The 12,350-nt window shown below is 47.1% G+C and overlaps 1 protein-coding gene across 1 annotated transcript in view; it reads right to left on the bottom strand.

The window, feature by feature from the left end:
* Positions 1–12,350, bottom strand: part of COL4A2 (collagen, type IV, alpha 2) — a 112,112-nt gene that overhangs the window by 72,942 nt on the left and 26,820 nt on the right. The window contains exons 7-15 of the mRNA XM_008590103.1: positions 11,558–11,629; positions 11,161–11,196; positions 10,979–11,041; positions 9,204–9,239; positions 7,197–7,238; positions 5,795–5,893; positions 4,218–4,253; positions 2,245–2,295; positions 1,140–1,184 (exon numbers count right to left, since the gene is read on the bottom strand). Coding sequence (XP_008588325.1) covers positions 1,140–1,184; positions 2,245–2,295; positions 4,218–4,253; positions 5,795–5,893; positions 7,197–7,238; positions 9,204–9,239; positions 10,979–11,041; positions 11,161–11,196; positions 11,558–11,629 — 480 coding nt within the window. The remainder of the gene's footprint in view (positions 1–1,139; positions 1,185–2,244; positions 2,296–4,217; positions 4,254–5,794; positions 5,894–7,196; positions 7,239–9,203; positions 9,240–10,978; positions 11,042–11,160; positions 11,197–11,557; positions 11,630–12,350) is intronic.

Here is a 12,350-nt window from a genome sequence, read left to right as displayed (position 1 = left end):
TGAGTAGATCTGTGCACCCTGCGCCAAGAGCCAGTGGAGGTCAGTGTGGGGTCTGGGAGGCGGGTCTACCTGCAGTCCCAGACAGGCACCACGGCCTGCAGCCTCAGTGCTTATGGTTCTCTGGATGCCACACGACCTCCCTGCCACGGAGTTATGAGCAGGGGTCGTGATTCTGAGGCCAACTGGATTTTTTAGAAAACATCTGTTTCTATGGCACCTACTAGGGCTTAATGATGGAAATACCAGCCCCTGGGCATCAGGGCGTATGTGCCATAATGCAACAGTGAGGCTACATGGTGTGGTGTGGCTGCAGCTCCCTGTGGCACGTGCTAATGTGGAATGATCTCCAAGGCTTGTTGGGCAGAATAGTACAGACATCTTTATTTCTTTTGTTGTTAAATTCTATGCATATAAAGCGACATGTCCTTTGCATGCTGGCGCTCATCCGAAGCAATGCCCAAGGAGCTAGGGACAGTGGTGGGCAGGGAGGTGCAGGGTCCTGGGCAGGCAGGAGGCGCACCACACATTCTGTGATTGAGCTGGGGAATATGATGACTAGCGAAGACCAATCCGTCATTCATTGAAAACACCTATTTCTACGTGTGCTCTCTCATATGACCTAGTCTTTAGCAACCTTAAATCTGATCCAGATCCATAGCACATGACTCACGTAGCATTCTCTAAAAAAATGCCAAAAATCTGTCCACGGAACACACGATAAAAATGACTATTTGGGCCATCTTTGAACGTAAACAAAGTGTGGAGGTGTGTGTCCATCTGTTGAAATGTAGGCGGGCCCTTGGCCACCAAGTTGATGACCTTCCCAAGAGTGACCAAGAAAGACGGGAGGGGCGTGAGGTGGAGGCACAGAAGCCGCAGCAGGTGCAGCCGAGGGATGGGAGCTCTGAGGGGGAGAGCAGCGAGAAGAACCAAGAAGCTCACTTGCAAAAACGAGAAAACAGGTAAACGATCTGACTCAGGTAACGTGAATGATCCGGGAGGAAGGATTATTTATGTAGGTAAAGTCTCAAATGCTTTTTTCTAGGGACAAATGTTCTTTTCTGGGGTACCACAGCCTTCTCATCTGACATGAGATGTCCCAAGCCCAGGGCAGACTGAATTTTATGCATCAAACTTACTTTCTCTCCTGGTGATCCTTTCTCACCGTCGAAGCCAGGCGCACCCTGGTGAACAGAAAACAGAAGCAATAACGGCTCAGAGTGCGCAGCCCGAGTTCCCGGGGGGCTTCATGCTGGGACCTCGCACTGACGGAACCCACGTGCTGTTGGACTGATGGGACAAGTCTCAGGTCCAGACTGCAGAGAAGACTGATGAGCTACCAGTTCAATGACCAGCATGAGCCACCAGATAAAATTCTTGCCCCATTTGAAAGTTGAGGGCGGGAGAATACACACCTGTGATAAAAAGACCCCCAGCAGCAGACCCACCAGAACAGTGCAGCTGCCTCTACTGCGAGCGGCATCAAAACCACCCAAGGACTTGTTTTCTAAAGGGGATTAATCATTGTAGCGAGACTTTCCTAAAATGCATCATTTCTACTACTTAAAGAGAAATCCACAAAGATGGTAGGGTAAAAATGATAAAATATAAAAATATAAAAAGGCTTGTTCGCCAGTGGTCTATAAGTGTCTCTGTTCTTATCTTTGGTGACTATAAAATATGTCTTTTTAGTGGCTGCCAGATGCTCCCCCCAACCCTCTCTCTCCTCTTCCTGTGCCCAGGGGCTGGCCACATTCCCCAGCCCGCACCTGGGTCTGGCCCGGAGCGCAGACCGTGGCTCTGAAGGTGACGTCTGCCTCTCAGGTGGCTGAATCGCTTTGGGAGAGACCTTCTGCCACTAGGGACATTTCTGCTGGACTCTTGGGGCAACCAGAAATCAACTTGTGTTCAAGATGCTCTAGATTTTTGGTTACCGTGGACTAATCCAGCCTGACACAAACAGAAACTTTTCCTGCTTTGTTCCCCCCTCCTCTGAATGGAGGTGCACTGATTTAAAAGCCTCAGTGATCGGGGTGAAGTGGCGTGTCCGTGTAGGCTCACAGACTGTAGCCAATGCGCCACCTGTGCGGGTGCAGGGCGGCTGTGCATGGGTGTGTGGTGTGCGGGGTACAGGAACTTTGAGCTTGTTGCCCAGTTGTGCTGTGAACCGAAAACTGCTCTAAAGAAGAAAGTTTATTTCAGACACAAAAACAAACAATGGCAGTCATAGAATGTGCGGTTTACCCGAGTTCCTGGAAAGCCCATGATGCCTTCTTCTCCCTTCAAGGAAATGCCCTAGGAGAGAGCAGAGAGAAATGAGGAGCAGCCCTGGAGCGGGCACTGCGGGCGGGCACTGTGGGTGTGCAGCAGGACTTGTGGTTCCCGTGCTTGGCTTTTGCCTCCGTAGCCACCCCACAGGCCAGACCACCTGTGACACTCTGCTCTGCACAGTCACAGAGAGCCCATGAGCTCGCCTGGATTATCAGTCATCCGGGATATCGCATCATTGCCACATGGTGAGTGAAGAGGAGGGAGAACTGGGGACACGAGGCGGGCGCAACAGTGAATGGAGAACACAGTGACTGCAGGCCCCAGTGGAAGCTGCGCAGCACACCCCCCAGCCCCACCTCCATCTTCATGCTCATTCACAAACTGCAGAAAGGAAATAATTCTAGAACTGTTTTCTGAGAGGAAGTGTAAAAACAAATGATAATACTTTCTTGCTGTGACAGGTGGAGGAGAAGCCGAGAGCAGGTGGCCTGTAAAGACCGTGGATATACAAGGAATTCAAACAACTCAATAGTAAAAAAACAAGTAATCTGATTAAAAAATGGGCAAAGGAGCTGAACAGGCATTTCTCAAAGGAAGATATACAAATGGCCAACAGACACATGAAAAACTGCTCAGCATCACTCAGCATCAGGGAAATGCAAATCAAAATCACATTGAGATATCATCTCACTCCAGTCAGACTGGTTATTATCGAAAAGACAGAGAATAACAAATGCTGGTGAGGATGCAGAGAAAGGGGAACCCTCCTTTACTGTTGGTGAAAAATGTACAGACGTTCCTCAAACAATTACAGATAGAACCACCATATGACCCAGCAATCGCACTGCTGGGTACATACCCAAAGGAATGGAAATCATCATGTCGAAGGGACACCTGCACTCCCATGTTTATTGCAGCTCTGTTTACAACAGCCAAGATTTGGAACCAACCTAAATGCCCATCACTGGATGCGTGGAAAAAGGAAATGTGGTACATATACACTGCGGAATAACTACTCTGCCATGCGCAGCAACATGATTCTACTCTGCTATAAAAAAGAATGAAGGGGCCGGCCCAGTGGCGCACTGGGGGAAGGGTGGCGGCGCGCCCGCCGGAGGGTGCGGATCCCACAGGGGGACCGGTTCCCGCTCACTGGCTGGGCGAGGCGCGGGAGCAACGCGGAGGTTTGCAATCCCGTTGCCGGTCCCTGGTCCGGTACGGGGGCAACACTGAGGGTTGCGATCCATTGCCGGACACAGAAAAAGACAAAAGACAAAAAAAAAAAAAGAATGAAATACTATCATTTGCAAAAACATGGATGGACTCAGAGAAAATGATATTAAGTGAAACAAGTCAGGCACAGAAAGAGAAATGCCACATGTTCTCACTTATTTGTGGGAGCTAAAAATAAATAATTAAATAAACACAGAAACAAATAAAGGGTGCAGGGGAAGAAGACACAACAATCACAACAATTCTTTGAACCTGTTAAGATAAGTGAAGAGATATAATGGGGGGAAGTGCGGGGGGGAAGAGGAACGGGTAAAGGGTCACGAAAATCAACTGCGATGTATATCGAGAAGCAATAAATAAATAAATAAAGTTATTCCAGTGACTTTCCAAAAGCAAAAATAAATAAATAAATAAATAAACAAAACGGGGCGGGGGGGAAAGATGCAGCAATCACAATAATATGCTGAACTTCTCAAGAGAGAATAGAGCTGAGGCTGCCGGGGGTGGAAAGGGGAGCGGGAGGGGGGAAAAGGAGTAGTCGGTAAAGAGCCATGAAAATCCACTACATCGTATATAGATAAATATACTAATTATCCTGATTTGACCATCAAAAAAAAAAAAGCCATTTAAAAAAAATAAAAAAGGACCACGGACAGGAAAACCGCAGACGTAGAAACCACGGCAGAGGAGAAACATTTGTGCGACCGACTTACTTTTATTCCTGGTTCTCCTTCGCTTCCTTTTACACCCTGTGAGGAACATGAAAAATAAGAAACGCTCATTAATTTGAGAATAGCAATATTTAAAACCCATCAGGGTTTACGATATGGGGTAAAAAGCATTTAATGAAACTTTACACAATCATTATACATTAATTACAACAAAAGACTCTTAAGTTTTGCAGCTTCAAAATTCAAAGGGAAAATGTGCGCTATTTCTTCTGTCCTTTCACAAGATAAATTAAATCACGTACAGGTACATGCCCAGGAAAAAGCCCGTAACGATATTATTTGTTTGAATAAAATATCATTAGGAAGGTGCTCTGAGGAAAAGATACATTTGGAATGTATTAAAATCCCAAGCAGAAGAAGCTTTAGAAAGCAAGGCCAATTTTGCATGATCTATTTTTTTCCTATTTGTCTTGGTCTAAAATGGTGAAAGAAACGTGGGGACTGGCGGCTCCTCTGTCCCCATCTTGGCTGGTACAGTGCTCAGCATCCCTGCGGCTCAGGACTGCCCCCTGCGGGCTGGCAGCACCGTGCCGGGAAGGCGTCCTCTCCCTGGATGGAGACGAGGAAGAAAATCCGAGTAGGAAGACTGAGCATCTCAGCACGGATCAGACCTGCTCCACCCCTCTCCATCTCTGGGCTCCTGTCCTGAAACTTGAATGAGGCCCTACCTGCTGCCTCCTGGCCACTTCTGTCAATGGTCACTTGTAACTTGGACCACAGCTGCCTGGGTTATCTCCTCCCTAAGGCAGTGGTCCTGCTGGTCAAATCCCACCTGTGATTGAGGACCCAAACCCTGTCATGACAGTTACTGAGAGTTGGTAAGTTCTATTTGGAAAAATAAGATCTCTATGTTTGGGGTTTTATATTAGTTCCCAGGTATTGTATGTGTCCGACATACTGAGCATTTCACACGCATGGTCTCCTATGAGATTGGTCTTACTACCCACTGGACACAGGGGACCAAGAAGGCTTAGAAAGACGAAGTGACCCGCCTGAGCCAGCAGGGGTACAGCAGGGCATCAATTTGTGCCTCAGATCCAGAGCATGATTTTAATCAAAGAAAACGTCAGTAAGGAAAGCATCAGAAAACTGACCTCGATTCAAAAAAACCTAAACAAATAAAGCCAAAAAACCCAAATGGTCTTCATGAGAGCAAAGAAGAAAAGTAGGTTTTATTTTGCAGAATACAACATTTTGCTGAGAGTTGTACGATTGTGGCTTTAAATTATGCTGTGACTATTAACTTGTGTCTACACTGGAGACTCGCTTGCTTTCGGCAGATCTGAGATTTTTAGTGGATTCTGGTGTAACGTCCAATTCATCACAGTTGTCTAGGACGACGCACTGATGGAGCTGTCTCTGCTGTTCTGATCAACCTGGTAACAGTCTGGAAGCGTGAAGGACACTTCAGGAGGGCCCTGTGGTGCGTCACTTTGGTGACAAGGCCTCCTCCACTTGGAATGTGATTGTTTGAATAAGATTGAAGGAAGCTACCTGTTTTTCTTCTGCTGTTTTTAGTTCACCTGAGAAATGAGTCAGTTTTGCTGAAGCCTCCTTACCTTGTACTGGTCTGGGTGGTAGGTGGCCCCCGTGGGACCCACGAAGGGGTGAATGGTGTCCGAGGGGATCCCGTTGGGCCCCTGCTGGCCTATGTCACCCTGCGTGGTGTTGAGCAAAAGCAATCATTGTTAAATTGAAAATAAACTATAAAACATGAGTAAAAGCATAATCCCACCACAATTCTGCTATTTTTATTCTTGCCTATTACTTATGACAAGTATACCTATTTGGTAGTGTAATAATCATAAAATAAAATAATCATAATATAAAATTATTTGTATCTTACTTTCGTTAGTAATCATTTAGAACTTATGCATAAAAGCCACGTAGATTCCTCATGATTTGGGGCTGCACCTGCTTCTGTGGGACGGTCTCCTTACGATGAATTTCTATACATGGAAATTATTAGGTCTGAAGGCTGAATGTCTTATGCTTCTAAGTGCGTTCTGAGTGTCAAGTTAACGAACTTTAAAAACAACTAAGACTGTTTGCCCATCTCCCTTTTGTCTGCTGGGGCCTTGATGCCTTTCTTGATACTTTGAATAAGCTCACTGTAGACATTACCTTCACTTCCATTGTATCTGATGTGACCATTCTCCCCGCCACCGTGACTTCTTCCCAAGTTTTTATCTTTTTATCTTATTACTCTGTTATATTTCAGTGTACGGGGCTTTACATTTTCATGTGTCTGGACAGTCAATGTGTTGCTTTTCTGATTTCTGCCATGGTGCTGATGTAGAGAACAAAGGCTTCCCCTTTCACAGCTGAGCAGTACCTGAGTCCACTCAGTGTGCTGTCCCACCAAAAAGCCGAAGGGAAAACGAAATGAAAATGCTCCCATAATGGGGTCAAAGGGATACGTCTACTTGATGGTGGGCAGAAGGGGTTTGTGGCGGATGTGACAGGATTATGTGCTGGTGAGGGCTTGCTCAGGGGTGTGGGTGCCATGTGCAGTCTTTCCTGCACATGATCCTCTCAAAGGTCGTGTGGTCTTTGAAAAGTCACTTGGCCCTCGTCCCTGCCTTTGAGCTCAGCCAGAGCTGGCCATGGGCCCTGGTCCCTGGGATGGCTCCATGTCAGTCTTGGGCTCCTGCCCCAGTCCCTCAATCATGTCTGGATTCCACACATCGGAGGACGCCCTCGGGAAAACACCCTTACTTCTGCGTGCTGAGGATGGGTGGAGGTCACGTCTCTAAGTCAGAGGCCCACCCAGCTGGTCCATGTTTACAGCCTTATCGATCCCTGATTATCACTGCAGTGTGTTAGGTCACCTGGCACTTCATAATGGTGATTCCCCTATGCAGGTGGTCTCTTTGCAAATGACCTCAGGACAACGGCATAAAACTGGCAACTAAAATGACTTATTTCTTGATTGCTAAACACTGTGTGCCTCTACTTTACCTTTTCGCCCTTTTCTCCATAAAAACCAAGTCCTCTGTTACCCTGAAAAGATAAATGTTTTTGTAAGTTTTTAAAAGTCAATAATCACAGTGAAATACAATTACTTTTTAAGAAAAAGAAATCCGAGACCCATCTACCTGCAAAATTACTTGCATAATATTCTGGCTTTACCTCCCAGAAACTAACGGACTCTTTCTCGTGTCCTTTGACCAAGGCCTCAGAGTCGGCAAGGGCAAGAGCTGAGATCCGATCACGAGCACGTCGCCTCTACGACCGCAGTTTAGGGACACTTCCTTGGGCTATGGCCCCTTTAGACTTAGAAAACAGCCCGTTTTCATTCCCTGGATTCTATATTTGAAGGTCATGATTCATCCTCTCTTTTGCCTCAGCCTTTTCTCATTTTGGTAAAATAATCCTAATATCATAGAAACATTTCCTATCTTTTTAATGATTTGGGGTGATTTAAAATCCATCAAAATTTAATGATTTTGGGTAATTCTTTGGGTTTCATCCAACCTTTTCATCTTCCTTTTTGCTTAAGAGGCAAAGCTAGGCCCAGTGTCTTAGCAAGTGATGAATAGTTTCACAAATGGAGCGGCCACGGACTCTGCCCTGCTGTCTAAGATCAGTACCTATGAAAAGTGATACTGCAAATTCATGCACACGATAGAAACAGTACTCTTTAACTTTACTTCCAAGCAACTTTGCTTCTTTCCCAGGGTTTCTAGGTTCCCATAGTGACGAAAGATCCCGCAGTGCCCTATCTGATCCTTCTCTCTGCAGTGTACCACTGCCCCTCCCATGCCCAGATATTGTCTGAAAATAAAACAAAGCCTTTAATTAATCTTTTGCTTCTTTCCCACCTGGCTGGGAGCTGAAATCAAAGCACAGACGTGCAGCCAGGCTAGGTCAGAGTGTGACTGGTTGCAGTCCCCCACCGTCCCTCTCTGCCTTGTGAGCTGGCCTGTCATAGTCCCCAGGAAGTGGCTTGGCCAGGGGTGAGGAGGGCTGTTTGTGTTCGCAGTGGCGAGTGGAGATCTGAGGCTCACGCCTGAGCTGGGGCTTGGCTGCAGCTCCCTCGGCCTGGCTGCCCTGTGCGACATCCGCTGCTCTTGGCTCAGGGCCCTTCCCATCCCGCTCAAGGCTGCCGGGCAGTGGGGAGTCAGCAGCCTTAACAAGCTCCAGCTCCAGCCGGAAGCCGTGTCAGAGGTGATGGGAGCCTGGCGGGGCACAGGGGTGGGTGGCAGCCATGGTCTCCAGGGGTCACAGGAATGGGGCTTCATGTGGAGCAGGCATGGGAACGTGGGGGTGGAAGCGGCCTCCCTCTGGACACAAGTGATGGGAGGGTTCTTAGCTGTATCCATCAACAGCCCGTGCTTCTGACTCACGCCGAGTTCTAATCCCATACATCCCTGGTCAACCTCATTCTATTTGTCTTGGACATTTATCCAGCTTCCCCGGGTCATAATGAACCCCAGTTAGGTTTTCCAAGTTTCTAACAAACCACCTACTTTGTTGTGCTCCAACCAACTTCATAATCTTTCTTGGATGAAAATAGCTCAGCTGTGGGCTCTAGCCTGACCAGTGTCACTGAAGCCCTCCCTGGAGGCTGACATCAGGCTCCTCGAGAACCTCATTCTATCCATTTTTATGCCATCGGCCTCCCTACGACAAATATAGCCACGTTCTGTCATTTGAGTAAATCAGCACATGCACATGAATATCAGTCAGACTTTCACCCGTGTGATTTTCACACAGCAGCAGGTGTGATGACTGAGCTGCGGACAGCAGATCATGCACCATCTTTACCTATTTACTGTGCCACTGTCTCAGGGGCACCGCTGGGTCTATCCTGGGGGTTTAACCTGAGGTCTTACGGAGCTACAGAATGGTCTCGCCATAATAGAAATAACAAATGGTCGTCAACCAAGGAGTTCTATGGTCAAAAAACTACACACGAACACCTCAGTCCCCGTCCCTCTCTCTCATCCCCAGCAACCAACTTACGGGCTGTCCTTTTGGTCCAGGGGGTCCAGGTGGTCCCTGCACAAACACAAAGACATTTGTGAGCTGTTTTCTTTATCCCAGGACCCGGATAACATCCGCTGGGGAGCCCTGGGAAAGCCGCTGTCTGTATATTTGACTGCCATGCAGCGTGCACAGAGGCTTCCAGCACAGCCGTCCCGGCAGGGACAGGCCCGGGGTCAGCGCTGCTCCTCAGAATGTGCAGTGTCTGTGGACAGCTGTTCCTCTTCTGTCTTTGTGTGTTCAGGTTTTTACCTTTACCCGTGTCACCCTGTGTTTATTCTGATCCCCTCGTGAGGTCCCACCATGTGACTGCAGATGGCTTCTCTAACTTTCTCTGGGAGTCCCCACAAGACAGTGTCTAGCAGTCCTTGGTGGCGCTTCAGCAGATGTTCACAGACGGAACTAACCTACGGGCCAGCACCGCAGGGTGAAATCCATCTGCGAATGCTGCGGTGGTCTTTCTGCACAGCATTTGCCATGCTTAGGATAAAAGTGCTTAAAATGCACTAGAAGAGGGTCTGAGTACAAAGAAAAGCAGATGCAAAGAAGTGGATGAGTTGGGGGTTGAGGATGATTTTAGTGGCTCATGAAGAATTTTAAGCTGTCAGACCAGCTAAAGACCCGGTGAGTATGATTTATTGCTTTGGATTTCTCTGAACTGTGTATTTAAAGTATAAAAACCCCAAACCATGTGGCATGTGTGCTGTGAGTAAGCCAACGACCATCCGCAGTAAAAGAGCAATGAGCATCTCATTGTATAATCCTTGCTGCATTTCGTTTGGCCAAATCTTTCACAGACAGAGGGCTACTTGCAAAAATGACTTTCACAGCACCGGGGAAATTTACTTTGTAAAAACAAAATCAGTCATTATGATTTATTATTATAGTCCGAAGGAAATTGTGAATAACTCCCAGTGCCCCCAAACTGTCTGTCAGTGCGACTGAATCCTCCCAAGCATAGTTCTCTGTGTTTCTCAATGTCTGATGTAGCTTGTCTTGAAGCTGAGCAACGGCTTTCCCTGACAGGGCCTCTGTCAGCGGCAGCCACAACCTCTCCTTTTGTAATTTAAGGCCTATTTGTCTTAGGACTAATAACTCTGGGAGTGACAGTCAGAAACCTCACAGCGGCCAGGCTGCCTTCCAGGCCACTGTGTCATGGCGGGAGCGACCAGAGGCCGCGGGAGCCCCAGCAGCCCCCCTGGCCGCTCTCTCCCCTGTCCGCAGCGAGCCCGCCTTCAACTGATACTTGTCCTGTCACACCTTCTCCTTGTCACTTGATTTGCAGCAGTGGGGGAAAAGCCACAGACCTCCACTCAGGCGGGGCATTAGGGACACTCTGTTGAGTGATGACCTCACCTGCTATCACGGGCATGGCCAGGCAGAGCCCATTCCCTCCTTATTGGCCTGTAGGACTTTGGTCTCCTTGCCCAGGGATGACGGGCCCTTTGTCACCTGGTTAGGCACAGACCGGGTGAGCTTACGCAGGCCTGGAAGGGAACCCAGCCAGCAATCAGTCAGAATCTGACATGGCTGGCAGTGAGTGGGGCCACAATTCTGAGTCCGTATTCTTCAACCTTAACAGCAGCAGACCATATGCAAAGAACGGCCTGTTAGTCTCCCTGCTTCCTACAATGGCTGCAAGCACCGGGCTGCTCTGTAAAGCTTTCATGTGCATTCGACAGTCGAAGGAGCGGCATCTATCCAGGTTGGCTGGACAACGGCCCAAGAGTGAGCACATGCACCCAGGCACTTACGGGTCTTCCTGGAGCTCCGACTGGACCCATCTGTCCCACGGGCCCAGGGCGGCCGGGAGACCCCTATGGACAGGTGACAAAGAGGACGTTTCAAAGAGAGGTAGACTGGTATTAGAGTCCTGAAGTTCTTAAACTTTTGCTTGGAACATTCTCTAATAAATAAAAAAAAAAAAAAAACTTACCTGGAAACCGATCAATCCAGGCTCACCAGGTTCACCCTAATTGAGAAGAAATAATTTTAAGACAGCTTTTAAGCATCTTTCATGTTATTGCAGAGTTGGAAACAAGCATGTGAAATATATCAGCCCTGTCAGGACTTTGTAATGTTAATTACCTAATATTTGGCTTGGAGTATTGTGAATATGGGAAAAGGATGTACCCACAATTAAAGATAAGATAGAATATGTCCTGAGTGGAAATAGGATGATTTTAAAATTAATGAGTTTGGATCGTTCCATCATTCTATGACTTCCTTGCTGTATTCATTCTTATAACTCAGCGTTCATTTGGTAATTACTTTATTAATTCAGAATTTACACTGGATTGCTCAGTCACATCTCCCTCCTCTTGCAAACGTACCCTGTATCTGTCGCGGTCCTCTTTAGACAGTGCGTAAGGTTCCCCTTTCTGCCCTTTGGGTCCTTGGGGCCCCTAAATTAGCAGATGAACCATAAAAAGAAAAAACACAGAAAGTCCATTAACATTCAGTGCAAAAAAAAAGTGCAAAAAACAAACAAAACAAAACAAAACAAACAAACAAAAAAACATTTCAGTGCAGCAGTGGTAATTTGGATGATTAAATGTTGGCTTTTCTCGTCCTGATGGCTTACTTAGGTCATTCTAAACACCACCCTCTGTATTCAACCACAAGGGTGAGACTTTTAATTTCATATTTACCCAATAGTATCTTTCCTCAGAGTTAAAATGGAAATACTTCATAGGATTTAAATTACTTTCAAAAGCCCAAATGAATCCTCTGTAAGCTAATCCTCTAGTATACCAATGTGTTATTTTTCTTTGTAACTATATTAGCTTGCACGTTCTCTAGCATCAGTGTACTAAAAATAACAATGCATACACTGTCTTTTTTTTAGCTTTATAGTTTTGCCTTTTATACTTTTTTTTTTCCTTTTTGTCTTTTTTACTGACCAGTAACGGGATCGCAACCCTCGGTGTCACGCCTGCACCGCTCTCAGCCAGTGAGCGGGAACCGGTCTCCACATGGGATCCGAACCCTCGGCGGGAGCGCCGCCACGCTTCCCAAGCGGTGCACTCTCCAGTGCGCCACCGGGCCGGCCCAACCTTTTATACTTTTTTTTATTGGTTATGCATATTCATGGGGTACAAAGCCGACCATCACCACCTGTGCCCA

This window comes from Galeopterus variegatus, unplaced genomic scaffold (assembly GCF_000696425.1).
Source record: "Galeopterus variegatus unplaced genomic scaffold, G_variegatus-3.0.2 Scaffold5844, whole genome shotgun sequence".
NCBI classification, from domain to species: Eukaryota; Metazoa; Chordata; class Mammalia; order Dermoptera; family Cynocephalidae; genus Galeopterus; species Galeopterus variegatus.
The sequence above is the reverse complement of the archived record's forward strand: the minus strand, read 5'-3'. Positions and strand labels throughout refer to the sequence as shown.